General features: G+C 35.0%; 1 protein-coding gene across 6 annotated transcripts in view; it reads left to right on the top strand.

Annotated features, from left to right (window-relative positions):
• The window catches only part of LOC110462664 (protocadherin gamma-B5-like), a 51,244-nt gene extending 32,240 nt beyond the window's left edge, over positions 1–19,004 (top strand). For 4 of the 6 annotated variants that reach the window (XM_021516740.1, XM_021516738.1, XM_021516739.1 and 1 more), the window contains 4 exons: positions 8,651–11,388; positions 14,992–15,120; positions 15,942–16,068; positions 16,420–19,004. In XM_021516740.1, the coding sequence (XP_021372415.1) occupies positions 8,731–11,388; positions 14,992–15,120; positions 15,942–16,068; positions 16,420–16,988 (3,483 nt within the window). In that variant the 5' untranslated portion in view covers positions 8,651–8,730 and the 3' untranslated portion in view covers positions 16,989–19,004. Of the gene's footprint in view, positions 1–3,224; positions 3,333–6,797; positions 7,199–8,650; positions 11,389–14,991; positions 15,121–15,941; positions 16,069–16,419 lie in introns of those variants that run through there. The other 2 variants (XM_021516741.1, XM_021516743.1) reach the window with 2 other exon arrangements.
• Positions 19,005–23,637: the final 4,633 nt, after the last annotated feature.

The following is a 23,637-nucleotide window of genomic DNA, read 5'->3' as shown; positions in this document are numbered from 1 at the left end:
AAGCAATAGGTCCACAGTTCATAAAAATTAGGTCTGCAGTAAATAAAAAAAAGACCACAGTAAATGAAAAATAGGTCCTAGTGAAAGGAAAAATAAGTAACAAGTAAAAGGTTTGTAACAAAAGGCTTCAAAGATCAAGTAAATTGAACAGGATGAAATGTGTTAAATATTTACGGGACCTCCTAATTCTATACGGACACTATAAGCAATAGACTACCTTGTGGCTAACAATTAACCCAGTCCAGTACACATATAAATACCCTGTCTGTATTAACCCAGTCCAGTACACATATAAATACCCTGTCTGTATGAGAAAGTGTACGATGAAACTATGAAGCTACGTAATACGGTGTAATACGGTGTAATACGAGAGGACATTAATACACAAAACGTTGTGTTAAGAGTTTTACGATGGATTTTACTATATCGTTTGGCGGCAATTAATACAGTAAAATTTTATAATGTATTCAACAGGGTAGTGACAGTAACTCATATTTCTGATGACTATTTGTCATGGTATGTATGTAACATACTTATTTTTCATAAACACATCGTTGATCTAATTTTCATATCATAATCGGTTCCTTACGAGTAATTTATATGTTAAATTATAGTCAGGAAGATAAATTGTGAACCTAATGAGGCATGCTGCTTGATTTTTTTCTATGTCACACATACTTTACTGCATCAGCGGATAGTTTGAGGCGACAAGTTTTTACCTAGGTGTCGCCACTATTGTTGATTTTGACCCAACACCTTGGTGGCCAATGTCAATATGATGGATTGAAAAAATTGTTTTTAGATTCTATATGAAAAATTACATACTGATATAAGTATGGTATGGGTTTATTATAAATATGATAGCTGGTACACAATGACATGCCACCACCAGTGGAAACATGTTAAAATTGTTACAGATATATTGGTATTCAATCTTTTAATTATTATTAAACATTTATCAGATATAAGTTTGTGGTAAATTAATATTGAAGACAAGGTGCTTGAAAAATTGATAGTATGATAAAATTTGTAACAAAAAAATATATTATGATGAAGTTGATGGTATTATAACCAGGTATTTGTACAAAAGTACAATAATTACTAGTATATTAATTTTCAATGGTAAAGAGATGAAAATCTTGTATTATGTTTAGTACATTAAATTATGTATAGTACATTTAATTATGTTTATTTAGTTTATAAATAATAAATTACTTAGAAATTCCAATAGTAACTTTGGAAAGTTAGTATTCAAAGTAGGGATTAAAAAATGTCACTGCTTTGATTATTATTATTAATTCAAAATAAGAAAAGCATGTCTGTTTAATTAAAGGGACTTCAGATAAACACTTTCATTATCAAGTCTAGATTATTAAACAAAACACAGCATCAAAAATTGTTTTCTTTATAAGTACCAATGCAGTACCTACTGAGTTGAGGACTAATTGAATTTTAATTAATTATGTTGTTTAAGTAAGGGACAGCTACTCCTAAGTAAGGCAGTGGTCCAAGCTCTGGGCCACAGACTGTCTCCAGGCTAGGTAGGGTGTCAGGTGAAGGGGCCAGAAACAGCACCTTACCTGTCAGATGGATCTACTCCTTATCACCCAAGCTTTGTCATAAAAGTGTCAACAACCACTAGCTCTACTCTTTAAATAGGTAACATATCAGACTGACCAGGTACCACTGCATTGTCTTCTCATCTATTCTTTGATCTTACTGCAGTTTTGTTTGTGGAAAAAAAAATTAACTTGAATTCACACATACTTGAAAACATCTGCCTTTCCAATTTGATAGGTAAGTCGGTAAAAAGTCTTTTATCTCATTACAAGTTTCAAGTGAAACTTAACATATTTGATTGTTAAATGTTTAAATACTAATTGCTATATTTAAGCTTAGGACATATCTCTGATGATAATAAGTAACTGGACTGCTGTAAAAACCTATTTGTTCTCCCCCTAAATTATTTATCTCACATGCACCTATCTAAAGGTTGTATATTACAGCTTTTGTAGTAGACACAATTGAAGATTGATCTGTCACTAGATTTTACTGTAAAGTTAAACCACATACCTGCACACTTCACCTGAAGTCTTTAACCTTTATTTTGTTTACTTAATCATCTAAATAATTTTGTCAATAGGCTTAAGTGATTATCTGAAAGAAAACATCTTGTTCACACTTAGATGGGTATATTCTGATCTTTTGAAGTAGTTGGAAGCCAGTCATTGTGCCCAGGTATGGTGTTTCTATAGAATATACCTGTCTCCCAGTTACCTGGCTAACACAGGTGTGAGGTTTGGGCACCTCACTGTCTCTTATCAGGTACTTTAGTTAATAAGTGTAATACCCACAGTACACTGGGTTACATAAGACAAGATAACGACAGACCATCCATAACCGTGTGTTAAATAGGGTATAACTACAGGTGTGCTAGCCACACTTACCACCTCGTTGGCATCACTAACCTGAACACAGGTACTCATTGGGCTGCTGAGACTGAGTGACAGACAGGAGGTACTATTATCACTTGTGTAACAGTTATAGGATTTATCTGCAGTAGCTTCTATTAAGGATTTATTTGGTAAGATTTTTATTGTATTTTTGACCGATTTCTTTTTCATTGTTTTCCTATGACTTTACAGATATTTTTCTCAATCTTTTTGATCATGGGAAGCTCAGGTGTAAAGTCTTTTCTTTCATCCTGATCCAAAATGACAATTCTTAATAATAAAGAATCAAAATGTTAACTTCAAGATCAAAATTAAAGAAATAACATGTTATGACATTTAATGATCATACTCAATGCTGGAAGAGATAACAAGATTTAAAGATCCATTGACATTTTAATGCTGCAATTAAAATTGACTTTTTCTTACAATTTTTTTTTAATCTGCCATTTTGTAAGCACCTGTCAAAAATCCATACAAAGTTTTTTTTCATCTTCAGTATCCTATGACACGGTAAAGATGTGATGCTATCACTTAGTCCCATGCCTGTCATTGTTATCGGTATAAATTGGTGACAGAAAACTACATAGGACTACAAAACTAAAGCATCATCATTTCTCACCTGGCTTGTTTTTACCTGCCTCTCCTAGCAACATGACATTGAACCAATCACATGTGAGGTCTAACTAGTATTGTGTCACATCAGAACTGCATCCTCTCAAGCATACATAATTATCAGTGTCACAATCACACAGACAGCATGTATTTTTAAAGTGCAACTGTGCTCTGTGAATCTCGGTTCAAAATGGAGTCAGTCCACCTGTAGCATTTGATTGATACTCAGCTGATGGGAAATGTAGAAAAGCTTACAGGATATCCAAAGTGAGTCTGAGGTTTTTGATATGTAAAAATTGCTTCCTGTATTTGCAAATCTTCTTGGTATGCAGGTTAATGTAATCTGTGTTTTTGTTGTGCAAATATTTTATGGATGCTGAGAATTATACGATTTCCTACATTTCTAAGTTGATAGAAATTGATTTATGTGGACGCAGCTCTAAATGTGCCGTAGGTGACAGGTATAACGCTATACTACAGGTGTGTCAGAGTCTCAAACTTGTACGTAAGTTATTGATATTGTGTTTCGTGCAGCCCCTGTAAATTGATTTGGTCTCTGAATCTACATGTGTTAACTTTTTATCCATGTAATTGATACATAAGTTTTTGTTAAATAGAATACATTCAGCTTAATACTGGAAGACTCAATTCATTAAAAGTTTTTAGAACACCTGTTGATGGCCAAAAACAAATATGCTTTCTTCAAAATACCATAAGAAAATATTTTCAATGTTTTATTCGGCATTAAATGTAAAAGTAATGTATTTACACAGAACAGGTGTTGTCCTGTATTACATAGGTATCAGGTACATAGACTTGTTTTTTCACTGACTCAAGTAATATATATATATGTATTACTTTAATGTCTGGTTTTAAATTGGTTTATGGTATAAGAATATTGTTAACAATGTAATTTAATTATTTTTTCAAATCGTTTAAGTTACACATCGTCATGATGACAGAATTGAAATTTACGAAATATATCTTTGTGAATTATTTTCATTTTGATAGAATTTGAACACATTTATGTAACAATAGATAAAAATTACAGCTGGCGAACAAAGATTTTCAGAAATAAAATTAATTTAAATAAAAAAAATGAAAAATTATCAGAAGTGTCCCATAGCTAGATAGGTAGTAAAGATTTTGGATCAAAGAAAGCAGACAGTTTGGGTGCGTGTAATTCCAACTTGGTGTTTGATATTCATGGATAGATTTTTGTTATAATTAAATGGATTAAATAAATTATCCTAATATAAATAATAGTTTTTAGATACCGTACATCACCTACCAAGCTTTTATCCGAAATTGATATTAAGAAGGGGTATTAAGATGGTATCGCAGAACCGTGTATATTTAAAGCCATAGCCAGAGCAGTAGATCAGCAGATCTCTTCATTTATTTCACTTAAATAGGTTCGTTTTTTATTAAAACAAATTCATTATAAATTGAATTGATTGTAAGGAAAGGTGATTAAGTTTCAGTACACCTTTTATCAGGTATGACAGGTGTATCATACCTACAGGAAGAAAATTGATTTTATGATACTGGTACGGAATAATTATATCCATTATTCTATATCATAAATTGTAGATTGAAAAAAAGAGGTTTATTGAAACTGTCTAGTCAAGACAAATTTAAGATTGGTAAAAGCTTTCAATTAATTCAATATCAATTTTCTGTCAATGAAGAAATCGCCTCAGTCATGCTTGTCAGCTAAATAGTGACTTTATATGTTTCGAAATCATATCATTGATCAGAAATCTGAATTAAAATATTATTTATATAATATACACATGTATATATAAATGTATTTGGATTATATAGTAAAATTAATGTATTTACTGCTGAACAAGTTTTACTATGAACTTAAAAATAATAACATGTACTGCTGATTTCAATTTAGTTCATTCTAAAAAAAATCTAAATCTTCAGTTTTATATTTAGTGTCTGAAGTTAAAATATTAACATATACCCCTGCTTATTTTCTATTTAGTTTACACTGTAAAATTAATTCATTCACCTGAAATTATATGTATACTGCTGATTTTATACTAAACTTCCATTGTAAAATATTTACTTGTGTGTATGTTTATAGATACACTGTAAAAGCCTGCTTTAAAATAATGTATAAACTTTAGGTTTTATATTTACCCTACACTGTGAAAATATTTACAATATAAAAAAAACATATTTTTCCTGTAATGTACATCTTTGACATAACACTCAAATTACTAGACAATTAGTATATACCTAGGCACAGGTATGACACATTTATTGGTAAATGCACTGATTGACAGGTACAGTATTTACCTGTCCGATTGTAATTACCTACTCTACCTGAAAGTTTTATAGTAGATAACCTGACAAATGCCACACAACAACCCGACTTCTACACTGATGTCACACCGATAATAAATATCAGATTCATATCTGAAAGTTTTACTGTGGAACATAAAAAATACATACCTGTGCATATATTCGTTTATTATACTCAAGAAAAAATATGATTTACCTGAAAGTTTTATGGTTGTCTATCCCCTGTTGACATGATAATACAAGTCATAATAGACTGTAAAATTGTCTATTGGTCCAAAATATCTCTTTATTCCTTACGCTTAATTGCTAAAAGAGAGAATAATCTAATTGTTTTAGATTATATTTACTATAAACTCACACAATTTATCAGCAGTACAGTGAGAACTCTTTTAAGATGTTATTTTAATGAAATCATAATATTATCTTTACTAATTTTGGAAACCAAAAATTTGCGATAATTCTACGAAAATCAATATTCTTATAAATTTTTAATATGATTAATAAAACGGTACCATAAAAATGGATGAACAGACCACTTACTCTTCCAAAAAGCTTGGTGAATCAATAACAGACGCATTAAACGGTGTCCTGGAGGACAACCGAGCTATTTAAAAATGGTCTATTTTTGAAAAAGAAAATACAACTTCATTTGCATAAGACATCATTTATCAATTAGAGTTGATTAGCTGATACCCAAGAGACCCAGTTGATATGTTGTATTTTGAAATATTCATGCGTGGCAAAGATCAAAAGTAGCCGAAGAATTAGGGAAGCACTCATAAAATAAACGAAGCGTTTTACTGGTGACTTTCCCGGCCATATTTATTTTTGTCTTGTTGCCTGGGTTATGCAGCCACAGCTGTCGAGCTGACATATCTTCACATAGAGACACAAACAAAATCAATCTTTGTTTTCAACAAAAGGTCTTAGTTTTAAAAATTCTTGAAAGATTAATAGTTGTGAACTCAAGTGTGAAAAACAATTGCAATCTTTCAAATAAAGCAAAACATTAAGACATTAAAATCAAAAGATTTAAATTTTACCAAAAAATAAAAAATATAAATTTTGAGAATGTTTTTCTGTTTGTAGTAGTTATATTAAATCACCTTTCATGCAGTGATAAACACATCAACAACGTTTTACATGACAGCTGATATTTTCATGTTTATCTGATACCAACTAAACATTTCTATAACAATATGAACAGAATAAGAAAGATGTTTTGATCCTTTACCAAAGTCTCATTGTATTAAACTGAACCAAACAGGTTACACCATTCATTAAATACCTTTCTATTATATATATGGGGGCCTGCTGTGGTCTGGATTTTACAGATCATGATATAAAATGTCCTGGTAGGATAGGACAACATGGCATATTTGTTGTGTATGTTGGGAGTTGATATACCAAGCTCATTCACAAGTATACAATGCCATTAGGCTAACATTGCGGGGAATCAAAAGACAGATTTACCCTACCTGGTATAATATAACCAGGTTTTATCATACATTGTCACAAAATGATTGAAGGGGCTGGGCCTCGCTCCTAGTTTGATACAAAAATGCCGGAGATATCATGAGCATTGAGGCGTTCCACATTGTTACTATAGGGCAGATTAGTTCGATCGTTTTACCTGGGAACGATCTTAACTACGGAAATTGATGGAAAGTGCATCACACATCACAAAGAATGGTGGAATTGTGCTGAAGTTTAAGGATGGAAAACTTACAGAACTTTAATTATGTTACAATTCCTACGTGAATAACTGAGTTTGTCGGTGGATTACAGACAAATGATGGAGTATTTATTTCCAGGTGTGTGCTAATCCATGGAATTTTAATTAATGTTTTAATTATTTTCTTCCTCATGTACCTGACAGCCTCAATACTTCTATGGACAGTGCATGGTGTTTAAATTCCTTCATTTTGTCTGGAATCTAATTTTTCTGTAACATGGATGGAATTATGAAAATATGGCCTTCACCAAATTGGCTTTCCGACTCAATTACCTGCAGAATATCTGCTGTATTACTACAAAGTAACATTGTCACAACAGTTTGAAATATCAAATTGCCATCAGCACATTCTTTGATTTGAAATGTGTTCAAAAGTCTGCCATCCTGCAAACTGGTGTTTTAGGAGGATATTTACAACAGTTGTAGATTCAGTAAACATTTTTACGATATCTCTGTAGGGGTTTGTCACACCTACAGGCCAGGTGAGAGAGACTTTTTCCCTCACCAATAGTAAGAGCCGAGTGTTTCACAGGTAGCGACACATTAATTGAGAGATGTCATACCTGAGGACAGGTATAAAGTCAGCAAATGTCAACCAAGTTTGCTGCGGACCTGTTAATTATCCCGGAGAGACGGAACCTAACATTTCTTATTTAATATCTACAAATGTACGCTGCTGATAGAAACAACACAAGTATGGTTGCCATCTGGTCTTTGTCTCCGAATAGAGCCACAAAAATATCTTAATTATATATATTGTCTTTGGAACCTAGACCATGTATAATTCATACAGGAAAAAAAGATAAGGACAAGTGTCTCGGAGCACGGTGGTTAATATTTTAAGTGATTTGTGAGGAATGACATCTTGTGACACGTTTGGCGAGGGTATATAATGTTTGTAAGAGGATATTTGACTAGAGATTTACTGGAGTGTGTTGGCTATGTCAATACCAAGGGGTAAACCCATGTAATACAGTGTCAAGCATTCACGGAGAACAACACATCTCATTTCACTGTGTCAATTCCTCAATAATGTTGTAACAGATATACTGTTCCAGCTCCATTGTACTGGCCCCGGGTCTTGGGAGGTACTTTAACATTTTGGATTACACCTCCTCATGTAGGTAAACACACTAGTCTCCAGTGTTTTTGTGAGGGCTTTAAGCAACTTGTTACATTTTACGCTATGGCTTGGTAAAAACTACACGTCTATTATTTTGTGAAAAGGAGCTGTACGTTTGTTTGCACACTAAGGACACTTGGGCTGTGATTGAACTTAGAGAAGCTTATTATTTGAAAACAAATTTAAATTATCCTTAGCTGGGAATGGTCTGGTGGTTCACTCTGAGTATATTTCGGTAAGACTCTGGACTGGCGATAGACACGCTGTGTCTGTGTAACATTGTTTTGGGTTGAAACTGGTAATTAACTCTTTAATGTTTTATTTAGTGTAAAATATTTTGCAATTTCATTTTGAAAATTAAACAATTTCCATTTAAAGTATTAATCCAGACATTTATTTCTTTAACAGATTACCTGCGTTGAAGGAAAAGAAAGAGGATTATGTTGGAAGAGTAGCCAGGAAAAGAGTTTCGCAAATCAACTCCCATCATGTGTGTTTTTCTCCCCTTGCTGGTGTTGGCGCTGACTTTGGTATCTCAATGTCAAGCTGAAATCCGTTTTACAATTTTTGAAGAGCTACCGATCGGTCATGAGGTAGGAAACATTGCTCTAGCAGGAAAATTCAATGAAAACCGGACAACAGAGGAACTCAATGCTTTGGAGTTTTCCTTTTTGGAGACTACTCAGAATACAAAATATTTCGAACTTAACATACGGACTGGGATTTTGACTGTAAAAAAACGGATTGATCGTGATGCCATCTGTTCTGTAGAATGTAATCTCGACTTTGAAGTGGTTATTCGGTCGAGTATGTCACAGGATATCTTCTTTCCCTCAGTGACTGTGGTTGTAGAAGATACCAATGACAATATTCCAGTGTTTCAGCACACGAGCTGGAAGTTGGAGATTCCTGAAAATGCAGCTCCAAACTCGGCGTACAACATCATACCAGCTACAGATAATGACACAAGTCTCCAATTCTCTATCCAAAACTACTCCTTGTCTCCGGCCACTACATTGTTCACCTTGAACGTGACGAAAAAATTAGATGGAAAATTTCTCGTTCAGTTAGTGGTGAAACACCCACTGGATCGTGAACTTCAGTCTTTTTACCAGATGTATGTCACAGCGGAGGACGGAGGGCCAACCCCCAACAGTGGCAAAATGCTGGTGAACATTTCTGTAACGGACCTGAATGATAATCCTCCGATATTTACCAAGTCTGTGTATAATGTCACCGTGAAGGAGGATACACTACCAAATACATCAATCCTACAGGTCAAGGCCACAGACAAGGATGCCGGAGAGAACGGACGGGTAACGTACAGGATAGTTCCAACAACAGACACAATTATTCAGGACCTTTTTCATATTGATGCCTCCACTGGAGATCTGCACATTCTGACCCAGCTCACGTACAAACCCGGCGAAAGTTACACCATGATCACCGAGGCGACCGATCACGGTGACACCAAGAAAGTGACACAGGCTAGAGTGAATGTTTATGTGGAGGATTCTGGGAACAATCCACCCACAGTCCGAATCAACATCCTGTCCGGGTCCGGTAATGTTGTGTCAATACAAGAATCGGCTAATGTGGGTGCTTTTGTGGCTCATGTCAGTGTAGAAGACTCTGATCAGGGAGAAAATGGACGTGTGGATTGTGTTGTCTCTAGTGCATTCTTTAGAGCAGAAAATATACCTCCGGGAAAAGGATTTAAAATCTTACTCAACCATGAGCTTGACAGGGAGAATGAGGTGAATCACAGTGTGATAGTGACATGCCACGACTTTGGTTCTCCCGTGATGAACGTTTCGGCTAACTTTACCGTATCGGTCACCGACGACAACGACAACGATCCCATCTTCCTCAAAAACCCATACACAGCAAGGATTTTGGAAAATAACCAGATTGGTGACAAGATCGTCCAGGTATCGGCACGCGACATTGACGAAGGTGTTAATTCCCAGGTCCACTACTACCTACACAGTGACGCTGGATCTAACTTTGCAATCCAGTCAGAATCTGGTGTAATCACAGCTACAAACTCTTTTAATCGTGAACAGAATGCTGATTTCAAATTCAAGGTTTTGGCTGTCGACCGAGGTGATCCACCTCGAACAGGCACAGCCTCTGTGTATGTCGTTGTTGAGGATGAAAACGACAATAAACCTGTGTTTAACCAAACAATTTTCGCATTTGATATCTTGGAAAACAAAGTTGCAGATTCGTTTGTGGGACAGGTTGGGGCAATTGACCCGGACAAGGGAGATAACTCGAGGATAACCTACTATATCTCCCCACAAGATGAACTGTTGGTGCCTTTTATTGTTTTTCCAAATGGAGATATAAGGACGAGCCAGCAGCTTGACCGGGAGTCGCAGAGTCAGTATAACTTTGTAGTGTATGCCACTGATCACGGAGACCGCCCTCTAAACAGCTCCGCCTATGTTACTGTGTATGTGATGGACACCAATGACAACGATCCTATCATAATATATCCCAACAAAACCAATCACACGATTTGGTCCAAGTCTGGGACCTCTCTTCCTCTGACGACAATTCAGGCCTATGACATTGACGAGGGCTCAAACAAACAACTAACGTACTACATCCACGAGGGAAATGACGACGACATGTTCCTGTTACACCCAGAATCTGGGGAACTGTTCCTGAACAGTAACTACCCCATTGGTAAAGACAAGTCTGTGAACCTGGTGATATGTGTGAAGGACGGTGGTCTCCCTGTTAGAGCTAAATGTGCCCAACTTACGGCAGTGATTACCGTCAACAATGCCACAAACACCGGTGCTCAGCGGGAGTCGACCAGTTACATAACCATATCTATTGTTGTTGTCATAGTGACCGTCCTTGTGTCTGCTGCTATTATTTTGACAATTTTCTTTTTGCGAAAAATCGATAAAAATCGTCAAAAGCAGAAATATGGAGCTAATGGACCCCTTGGTGTTCCTATGCCAAATAGTTACTCATCGTCTCCAGCGTCATCACAGCAAGATGTCAACTCAGATGCTGAATTCATGGAAAGAAAGAAGAAAGAAGTGACATTTTCTCCAAGTACAAGCTTCGATAACATGAACAATAAAGGGATGGATATGACCTATCAAATCACCACGGATACCAAGCCGGTAAGTACATGTACATGCCTACCCCAGTTATTTACCTGTATTGGTAAGAAATGGCTTACTGGTATTTTTCTAATAGGTACAAGACAGCTAGGGGAATTTGTCAACTTCTTCAGTAGTTTGGAAAACATTGTTAGTCTTTAAAACAAAGCAAAAAATAAATGAGATAAACCAGTTTTAACTAGGTGGGTAAAGGTTTGGATGAGACTCAAAAAGGCCAGTTAACACAATTAGAGGCCAATTGTATTCTAAACCATGTAGTTACATAGTAGGTCATATTGACCCTTCATTGTCATAATTAGTGCTGGATAAGGCAAGATTGTTATATTTAGGTTTATAAAATAATAATTTCCGGTATTAACTATGTGACTATGTTAGATATGTACAGTTGTAGATATCGGTAATTACCGGTATGTAAAATTGTTCCTTAGTTATATCTAACGGAGGTTTGTGTTCAGTGTTTCCCCACTAACTGTGGAGAGTATATACCTTAAAGTAGGAATGATGGAGTGGTATACTGTCCTTACTGGTAGACATGGTCGCCCCCTGTCAGGGGATAAAACCTGGCCTGACATCATCCTGACCTCTGGACAACGCTGATGGATGGAGGTGACACCCCCTCGACAATTACATAGGGATGACTGATGTATAAAACAATGTTAGGGACTCTCGGGGAAAACAACACCAGAACCTGTTACCAGATGTCTTACATAGAGGCAAAACTGTTTAATGCTACATAGCTATTTAATTTGGGGTTTTCTTTGTCTTTTCACAAAATGCTTAAAACAAATAGAATATTTTTCCAAACAAAATACCTGTTAAACAAACTATATATGCCGTTTGATATAAGAATTTGGATAGCATCTTCATTGCTCATAGATCTAAAAGATTTTTTTTTAAGTAAAGAAAAGTTGTTGCTATGATAAAAAAATAGTACATGTCTGCGTAGGTCTGTGGTGTTGCAGGTTTGAACGTGATAGGTTAAGACTTTATTTAATAAATTTAAAATCAACTCCACCTCCATGCCCATAAGATACTTATATTTGTTTTGGCCACATTTTAATTATTGATACTTAGTTTTGTTATATTCGATTTCATTCTTAAGTTAAAGGAAGGATTAAAGAGATAAATTCACAAACATATACTAAACCAAGAACAAATTGGCGATAATATACCCCGTTATAATCACACCATCTCCAAAAGAAAGCTGTCTCAAGCTGCCTAGAGGGCGAAATATGTTTAATTTCTCCAGATTTAGGCGGGACATCTTTTCGTTGATAAAGAGATTTATTTCTCCGCAGGATAGAAAAGGATATATCTGTAATCCTTAGGTTAAGCAGTTAACTCTGTGTTTTCATTGGCTGGTTTGAAGCGGTCAGTTTGTCATGGTCAGTTTGAATTTCGTTCTAATATTTAGAACTGTCGGGACCCAGTTGTACTGTAGCGTACCTACATCATGTACGCGTCCAGTTTATGTTTGCCTGCCGTCACAGGTATATCAGAGAGAAAAATCACTACTTTAAAAAGAACAAATAGTTTACCACGATTCACAAAAAAAAATTAATCAAAATTTAGAGAAATAAAAATAAAAAATATTTGAACTTAATGGGACATCTCAATATTTATCTGTGTAAACTCTAACCTGGTTTTGATATGGTACCTAAAAAGACATGTAGATCTAATCCTGGTGTACGACAAATCAAAAACCGATACGGGTAATATTATATGTTTTTTATTGATACACATGGAAAAATATAGCGAGTGGCGTAATGTAAAGGTACCTGTATATTAGATCTGTAGTAATATCTAGCTTTGTCCGTTATCACACCGACTGTATATGTAAACTACATCAAGGTATAATACCACTTTTACACATGGTAACATGACTGGGGTCACAGAAATTACATTTATGACTAGGTATAAAGTATACAACAAAGTTTATGTTTTCCTTTGGTTTTCATTTTCTATACTGTCCAGCTGTTGTACATTTTAACATTGTATACATTTGATTTGGCTTGAAATTATCCCCACTTTATAGTATATATCAGGAGTGGGCCATGCTTTTATCTCGGCCTTTCATTACACATACTGGCCGCCCCTTTAATTTAAATGTACTCGGAGAGTAGGACCATTCAGAGTGAATGAAGTACCCTACCACCAATCCGCCAGGTAAATACAAACAAATCAGGGGAGATAATGTATTAGTGTGAAATGTTTTCATTTGAGCTGGGAGGCCGAATCACCATGTGGCCAATAAGCTGGACATTATTGACTAATTGGAGGCCAATATTTTGCCAATATCCCTAAGCCTGTTGCTTGTTTTTCTGTCTATTTTTCCAAGATCTTATCTCGCCCAGTACTCAGATATATATGTTATGTACATTTTTAACTAGAATATTAAGTAAACACCTGTGATCTGGTTAAAATCATTTTGGTTATGATTATTTTGGGAAAACATTTTTCATTTTATTGTATTTTTTTTTTTAATTACCTGGTAATAGTAAAAGAAATATTTAATCTGAATAAAAGGCTTTTAAGGTTTTAACCTGCCACTAGTTAATGGGATAGCGTTACATTTTCACATCATGTTCCATGGATACATGGCATGAACACATGCGATACAAACATTATGTCAATGTACATGTCATTTCAAAGTGTTTTAATTCAAGTTTTATGTGAAAAAATTGTCAATAAATTGTAATTCAAACCCATTATTACCCCAAATAGTATTTGAATGAAAACAAGCACACCTTTTTTTTTATGAATGGTGGGTAAATTACCCGGTTGATTTCATGCTTTTTACGAGGGGAAACGGCACTTGACAGAATCTGTTACAGAAGAACTTGTCACATGTATCCTAAACCACAGTATCAAATATATAGAGTAATTCAGCGTGATTAATTTGATTTTCATTTGAATAATATCATTACTACATTGTATCAGAACTAGAACAAAACTAACTGGTCAATATCTTTTTAACAAAGTGAAATATTTTACAATTCAATATTAAAAGCAGACTTCTTACTATAGTTCTGTTCGTACAGAATGGTTGGTCAGTACATACCATAAATATATTTTATATACTCTGTATAATAGTTGTAATGTACAAGCTGCTTTGAAGGGTCATCTGTATCTATGGTGACATTGTGTCTAGGGGTCATCTAAAAATAGCCACAGGGTCAACCTCACTTGAATGCTTTAAGCTAAACACAAAAGTATTTTGGTTATTAAAAATTGCTAAAACTAGCTTTTGATTATAAGATTTAAAGTAGTTGATACAAAAATAAAAATTCTTTCTAATAATTTAATGTTTTTCACATGTCTTAAAAAAGTCTTTCTTGTCAAAATATTTTCTGCATTTATATTTTTACATGGCAGCATTACACTGAAATGTAACGATAGTGTCGACAGGTCTCAACATAATCGTAAACATTAACTTAATACATTTGGGTAAATGAATATTCATGTAGGCTTGCTTAGTATAATCCATCATAACAACAATCCATAATTCATTCTGGGAAAGGAATCCGCCTCTAAACAAATGTTGATATTTGATGAATTCGAAATATTGAACAACCAATGAGAACCCTTTTCTTCTTCCTGCAGGGAATGTACCTCTACGACTCCGTGCCAGCCCCCGAAACCAGCCGCAAAAATACCCAACAAACAGCACAACTTAACGCCCTACATCTCCAACAGTTATTGTTCAAAACTCACCAACAGGAACAAGCTGAGGTAATACAACCAATCCCAGTGAAAGGTGTCAGCCATTCTAGATACTGGGAGAGTCTGTGGTTCTCATGTCAATATACGTATGTTGTATGTTAAGGTCTATTGGAATAGAGGTTATTCAGTGATCATGATGGTCATTGCTTTAATGGTAGGATTGTAGAGCAAAGCAAGATCTGCAAACAAGGATTTTTTTAGAAACAAGTGCATCAAATATGTGACACTTTCTCAGCAATAATGTGTCAGGTTAATTCACTTTAGATCAAATGCTGATATCACAAGCTTAGAAATTCTAATTTGCGCTCCTGCTATCGATTTCATTGTCTACTTTCAAATAAAAATAAGTTGTCATAGTGATGTCATTAGCAGAACTACAAATGATATCTATGGGGTGTAACGAATAACGAGTCGGTTGCTCCTTCAAACTTCACACATCATGTAACATGCGACTGAATTATTCACGGTGAACATGTCGCTGGGCTCGACAGAACACTGTCGCATCTGATCCTGGTCGGGACAGAATCAATATTCTCTAATTGGCTGTTGTTATGTCACATGGGACGTCCCAGGCTTCTGTACAAGGTCTTTGAAGATCTGTCACAGATAACACGTTGATTAAGGCCCTGTTTAGATTGAAAATCTTACACAAGCTTTAGCGAAAAAATCTGAAATATTCATGCTTCAAGTGAAATGAATTCCTGAAAATGACCTCTCATCTTATTTGCTTATTTCTGCATTAGTCATTATCTTATTAGTCATTTTGTGTATTTACTAAATCAGAACTTAATTGTTTTCCATATAATGATTTATATTTCCTTTTTTTGTAGTCAAGTGCTCCACCTAGAGTTGCGCACCCTAGTGACAGCAACAGTGATACATCAGGGGAGACAATCCCTAGCGACAGTGGGAGGGGAGGAAGTGAGGATGAAGTCCCCAATAGTCATCACACTGGAGGTAAGACATTGATCTCTTCTCATTTCCAGTGGACATTATGTATATACTATATTTATATTAAAACAATTGTGAAACTAATTTTATCACCTAATGTTTATCGCTATTGTTGGCCAAGATGGAACCCACAACGTGTTTTATATTATATATGGTAAATGGTAAAATGTGATCCGCTTTTTCATTCAACAAAGTCTACTCTTTATATATTACGTCACTTCAAAGTTGTATTTTCCCTTTGTCATTATCCATGTTGTCATCAGCTTCCTCAGATCCTTTGGGTGACTATGTTACAAGAAACATCACCTGACATTCTTTAAAAATTCATTACTTATTTGATTTTATTTCTGGTTTCAGATGACTCCAGATCCTTTGATTGTGGATCTTACAATTCTCATACTGGAAGTTTCCGCCCTGCTCCGAACATTCCACTTCGTAAACAGAAGCTCCCTCCTCAAGTACAAGCAAAGATTTCAAATAACAGGCTGTACCCAAAGTCTAGTACTCCCACACAAATGTTTACTGGACCAAATCGGCCCTATTCTACGAGTACAGAGCACTTGAACGAGAAAAAACTTTTGTCTGATTCAAATTCAGTGCAGAGGGGACAGAAAAATGGACCTTATGTGCGATCAGCACCGAGTCATTCTAGTTTTACCTCACCTCATACCCAGTCCTACCTGGACAGCAAAGCGAAATCCTCAAACTTTAATACATGGAATTACTTACAGCCAAATCATTCTGTGAATTACTCAAACATTTCAAAAGACAGAGACTACTTTAATCTCCGCACGGATAGTATCAGTACTTTTCGGTCGCGGGACGACGATGATGATGCAGCAACAACCACATCAGGAAGCTATACAATTAATCCAGAGGAGCTGGAGGATGATTTGTATCGAACACATCAAGATATGGTTGTGTAGTGACACAACGATCATGATCTTCATGTGATTCGTGGCCATATGTTATTGTTACAATTTTTGTTACTTTTCGTCATTTCATGTGTTATAATCAAAAGTTTCACTGCATGCAGCATGTTATATGTACAGTACTCTATGACTTGTAAGAATAATTAATCCACTGTGATAGAACTAATGATATAGAAACAGAAAACACTACCGGGTATCTGATTTTATGATGATGACAATGTTGTAACGGTTCACTAACTTTTACTGATAACTTTTTAGAATCAATCAATGGTAACTTTTAACAGATAGTCAGGAACCTTTACGCATGTATCATGTTGATATTAAAATAGAGATGTATACTCATCATGACTGGTAGGGAACCAATCCCAAGTGGGTAGCAGTGTGTCCCACTGACAGAGGACAGTTTAATCAACACGCTGATAAAGGTCTTTCAGGTTAGACAATTATTTATTTATGATAACATTTACTGCAACAGGGAAAACATCAAACATATAGGTTTGATGTGATGTGAAATGTACATCTTAATTGGTTACGGACGTGTTAATTGTTTGGTGACATCAGGAACGGAATGTCATGATGACTTTTTAGGGCAGACTAGTCCATTACTAGACATGTTCAAATTAATAAAGAATATATTATTCATTTAATATTGCCCATTTTTGTAACGTTACACAGATAATTTATCAATTATTAAATGGTAAATCTTAATTTAGATTTCCAATGACAAGATTTGAATAGACCTTACCTCAGTGCTTGTGACATAACTGGTCTGGTGTCTCTTTTCAAAAATGTTTGTCACAGGCTACTGAAATAAAAACCACCCAATTGATATTGTACCCAGCAGGGCCTTCAGACACTGACTTTTAACCTGAACAGTATTGCTGACGATTACATCAATAAATGCAGCTCTCTATACCCCAGAGCAGCACAGACATCAATGAAACAGTGTGTAGTAACAGATTTTGGGTTACTTTGTGCTAAAAAGAACACATACAGAAAAGGTTAATGTGCTGATGTTTGTTTCTTTTTATTTATATCAGTTTTTTCAAGGACTTTATTTACTTGTACGAGAGTTCTATATAATAACATGACCTGCAAAACTGTGTTATGGTTCAATTTTTACTATCAAAGTATGTGTGCTATCTAAAAACTAGGACATGCATCTATTTTCCAATGTAAAACACTCCAAAGACTCTGATTTACTAGAGATGATATTGGGGAAGAAGGGAGATGTCTCCGAGACAGGTCACTGGTACAATATGTTACTGTAAGGCTGTATAAAACTAGTAGAAGTGAGACGTTGTGTATTGAATGATTGACAGACATGTATATTTATATACTGTACATTATTGTTTACCAAAGACACAAATTTTGTTGATGGAGTCCTCATTTTACCCTGATACATTGAGAAGTACTGTGTGAGGGGTTATACGGACCATAGGGGGAGACATGTGTTGGTAATGTCCTACTATATATAGGGTGCTAAAATAAATAGTTCTATTTTCTTAACAAAAATATATGGACATTATATTGCTATTTGCCTTCTGTAAACCATTTCATCCCTAGGTAACTTGGGTAGACTCTACCATACATTCATCTTGATGAGTCCATTATGATCTACAGGGGTGAAAGGGTTAATGTAAAATGAAATCAAAATATGTTTCTATTTTATTTTTTAATAAAAAGATTGTTGCACTAAGGTTCACTCGATTGAATCCATGAATTTGTTAAAATCTTCGAAGAAAGTAGTGCCTGTTAATAAAATTTCACAAAGATGATTAAATCTTAGAAATGGTTGTAATTACAGATATTGAGTTGTAAACCCTTGGCATGTTCTGCTTAACAGTGGTGGTGTAAGCCTCTATATAATACTGCAATATGTTGTGATACTACCATGTTGCCTTGTTGTTTTGTCAATTCATGACATTAATATGCATGTTGTTGTTTGTTGTTAAAATTGTGTATTATGATTAATTGTTGAGCAGCTAAATTAAAACAATTTAATGAATATATCATCTTTTGTTATTTTTGAATTTGGGATGTAAACAATATACTTGTATAGGTTCTTTGTTGTCATTTTGGTTCTATTTTTGGCTAAATTACAGGAGTGTAATGATTTTAGAATACCATTCTTTAAGAATCATCAAAATGGTGAATGAAAAAATATCAGCCATCTTTTTCAGAAAAAAGTAATGCCGTCTAATTAAGATGATAAGAAGGAACACATTGAAGTAATTGTTCAAGGATATAATTTGAAAGAAAATAGAAAAAATACACACAAGGGCAAACATTAAACTGGAAATCAGCATGAAAAGACAGGAACCAGTCAGAGGCACCAAACACATGGAGTGACAGGAACCCAAACAGCCATCTCCTAAATCGTTTCCTACCCAACAAGTGGCACCAATCCTGACGTTTTTTGTAAGAGGCTAGGAAGTATGTCAGCCACAATATCTAAGATTCCTTACATCATATTGTAAGATTTCAATGTAGTTAATTTGGTAATAACGACTAAAGTACCATTTTGTTAATGTAGAATGAAGACTTTTATGTAGATAACCTTGGATACGTGATTTCTATGTCTAGGTAACATCTGGCTCTGTCTGGAAAAGTGATTTAACTGATACTGAAGCTAGACTAGTATGTTGCTACAGAGGAAACGTTCAGTCTTAAAAATGGCAATTTTAGATTTTTTAGTTTGATTTAAACTCGTTGAATTATAACATACAACGGATACATGGTTACATTGCACAGATGTACAGGATATGCGATCATTTCCTAAGTGGCTGATTTATTTCCACGATTTTGGCGTTAAATTTAACACGACAGAGGATGTTTTTAATCAAGTACCATTTGAACACTAGAGAAACCGCAAGTTCAACATGGTGGTAATGAAGGAATACTGTACGGATTTGTTGAGGTTAATTGAACAATACTGGCATGGATTCTGGACAAATATGCTCCGGTTCTAAAAATGAAGTCATCAATATTAATCATGCAGGAAGGAATCGGTGAACTGTAGAATATCCATTTATACCAACTAGACACTTTTTAGGGGGGGAGGGGGGGGGGGTATAAAAACTCTAACCTTATCATCAATCCCTCTGAAGTTGTATCTGCCTATGGAAAATAATGTTGTATAACTTTAATGAAAGACTGCTATTTGAAAACAAATGTTGACACCAAGTCCGGGTACATTTTACATACCGTATGTAGAGAAAGTTTCAATATATGTTGAAGATCAATACAATAGAAAGAGTTCTGCTTAAGGTGTCAAATTGTAATCATATAAAATATAAATCACACACACCATCAACAACCATGGATATCAAACAAATGTCGTAAATTTTTAATCTACTCGTTTAATGCAATCATTTTCTTATAAGTTTGCCTAAATTTGTGTGCAGAGGGTTAGACACAAGTTATGTCAACTTATCAACGCATTCTCCTCGGATACAAATACTTTTAATTACACGTATACATCGCATGTTAATAACAAACGGCAAGTATGAAAAGTTGCTGGCATTAGTGAAATTGACACCTGATTGAAGGATATGGCTGCTATGCTGATGTATAGAACGCATCATAATGTATAGAGCATATACTCGGTGTTATCTTGTAATACATCAGTGTTTATCATTGATGAGTGGAAACAAAACAGAAACCACTAGAAATTGATCGAAGTGAATCGTATAAATGAAAAATAAATGTAAATGAGGACAGGGCATGGATATGTTTCAAATTACTTTGACAACATGTAAATTATGTAACGGAAAAGATAACATTGTTATTCAGCAAAAACAATAAAATAAACTAATGGAAACTTCCGATCGATATATAGAGACATAAACAGTTGTTAAGGAAGAATAAGCGTGTCCCTCTGTATGGATTATACCCCAGGCTCGATTGATATATAGAGACATAAACAGTTGTTAAGGAAGAATAAGCGTGTCCCTCTGTATGGATTATACCCCAGGCTCGATTGATATATAGAGACATAAACAGTTGTTAAGGAAGAATAAGCGTGTCCCTCTGTATGGATTATACCCCAGGCTCGATTGATATATAGAGACATAAACAGTTGTTAAGGAAGAATAAGCGTGTCCCTCTGTATGGATTATACCCCAGGCTCGATTGATATATAGAGACATAAACAGTTGTTAAGGAAGAATAAGCGTGTCCCTCTGTATGGATTATACCCCAGGCTCGATTGATATATAGAGACATAAACAGTTGTTAAGGAAGAATAAGCGTGTCCCTCTGTATGGATTATACCCCAGGCTCGATTGATATATAGAGACATAAACAGTTGTTAAGGAAGAATAAGCGTGTCCCTCTGTATGGATTATACCCCAGGCTCGATTGATATATAGAGACATAAACAGTTGTTAAGGAAGAATAAGCGTGTCCCTCTGTATGGATTATACCCCAGGCTCGATTGATATATAGAGACATAAACAGTTGTTAAGGAAGAATAAGCGTGTCCCTCTGTATGGATTATACCCCAGGCTCGATTGATATATAGAGACATAAACAGTTGTTAAGGAAGAATAAGCGTGTCCCTCTGTATGGATTATACCCCAGGCTCGATTGATATATAGAGACATAAACAGTTGTTAAGGAAGAATAAGCGTGTCCCTCTGTATGGATTATACCCCAGGCTCGATTGATATATAGAGACATAAACAGTTGTTAAGGAAGAATAAGCGTGTCCCTCTGTATGGATTATACCCCAGGCTCGATTGATATATAGAGACATAAACAGTTGTTAAGGAAGAATAAGCGTGTCCCTCTGTATGGATTATACCCCAGGCTCGATTGATATATAGAGACATAAACAGTTGTTAAGGAAGAATAAGCGTGTCCCTCTGTATGGATTATACCCCAGGCTCGATTGATATATAGAGACATAAACAGTTGTTAAGGAAGAATAAGCGTGTCCCTCTGTATGGATTATACCCCAGGCTCGATTGATATATAGAGACATAAACAGTTGTTAAGGAAGAATAAGCGTGTCCCTCTGTATGGATTATACCCCAGGCTCGATTGATATATAGAGACATAAACAGTTGTTAAGGAAGAATAAGCGTGTCCCTCTGTATGGATTATACCCCAGGCTCGATTGATATATAGAGACATAAACAGTTGTTAAGGAAGAATAAGCGTGTCCCTCTGTATGGATTATACCCCAGGCTCGATTGATATATAGAGACATAAACAGTTAAGGAAGAATAAGCGTGTCCCTCTGTATGGATTATACCCCAGGCTCGATTGATAACAAACCCACTCTAGTTTTTGTTGTGTTTGACGTTACATCGTTTATAGTTTAGACTTTGTGACGGGATTTGAACAAAGTTGGGGTTCAAAAAAGTAAAATTTTATATAGATACTGCAATTTTAGCAGTTATAGAAGTTTATCAGAATTTTGAAAACACCTGTTTGGAAGTTGTTTTTAGCTATGACGGTTTTGATAATTGGTACTGATAAGTTCTTCATATGTATACAAACCGTTATTTCTACAAACCACCTGGGGTTGACCTCAGCTTAGTTTGAGCTAAAGTTTTTTTTGTGAGTTGTGCTTTAAATGTCCACTTTTCAGTTATAAACACGCCAGAAACTTGATAAAATTTAGATCCGGGGAAGTATGCACCATTGCAACACTGAATCTGAAGATTTCATTACTTAAAAACTATAATGTGTGTGGATTGTCCTAGTTGTAATTTATGTAAAGCTTATAGTTGTGTGGATTGTCCTAGCCATAATTTATTTTAAGATTATATTTGTGTGAATTGTCTTAGCCGTAATTTATGTAAAGTTTATAGGCGTGTGGATTATCCTAACCGTAATTTATGTGCAGCTAATAGATGTGTGGATTATGTTTGCCGTAACTTATGTAAAGCTAATAGATGTGTGGATTGTCTTTGCCGTAATTTATGTACAGCTAATAGATGTGTGGATTGTCTTTGCTGTAATTTATGTAAATTTATTAGTTGTGTGGATTGTTCAAGCCGTAATTTATGTAAATCTATTAGTTGTGTGGATTGTCTTTGCCGTAATTTATGTACAGCTAATAGATGTGTGGATTGTCTTTGCCGTAATTTATGTACAGCTAATAGATGTGTGGATTGTCTTTGCTGTAATTTATGTAAATTTATTAGTTGTGTGGATTGTTCAAGCCGTAATTTATGTAAATCTATTAGTTGTGTGGATTGTCTTTGCCGTAATTTATGTACAGCTAATAGATGTGTGGATTGTCTTTGCCGTAATTTATGTACAGCTAATAGATGTGTGGATTGTCTTTGCTGTAATTTATGTAAATTTATTAGTTGTGTGGATTGTTCAAGCCGTAATTTATGTAAATCTATTAGTTGTGTGGATTGTCTTTGCCGTAATTTATGTACAGCTAATAGATGTGTGGATTGTCTTTGCCGTAATTTATGTACAGCTAATAGATGTGTGGATTGTCTTTGCCGTAATTTATGTACAGTAAATAGATATGTGGATTATGTTTGCCGTAACTTATGTAAAGTTAATAGATGTGTGGTTGTCTTTGCCGTAATTTATGTACAGCTAATAGATGTGTGGATTATGTTTGCCGTAATTCATGTAAATCTATTAGTTGTGTGGATTGTCTCTGCCGTAA

The sequence above is a fragment of the Mizuhopecten yessoensis genome, unplaced genomic scaffold (assembly GCF_002113885.1).
Source record: "Mizuhopecten yessoensis strain PY_sf001 unplaced genomic scaffold, ASM211388v2 scaffold10821, whole genome shotgun sequence".
In the NCBI taxonomy this organism is placed as follows: Eukaryota; Metazoa; Mollusca; class Bivalvia; order Pectinida; family Pectinidae; genus Mizuhopecten; species Mizuhopecten yessoensis.
The sequence above is the reverse complement of the archived record's forward strand: the minus strand, read 5'-3'. Positions and strand labels throughout refer to the sequence as shown.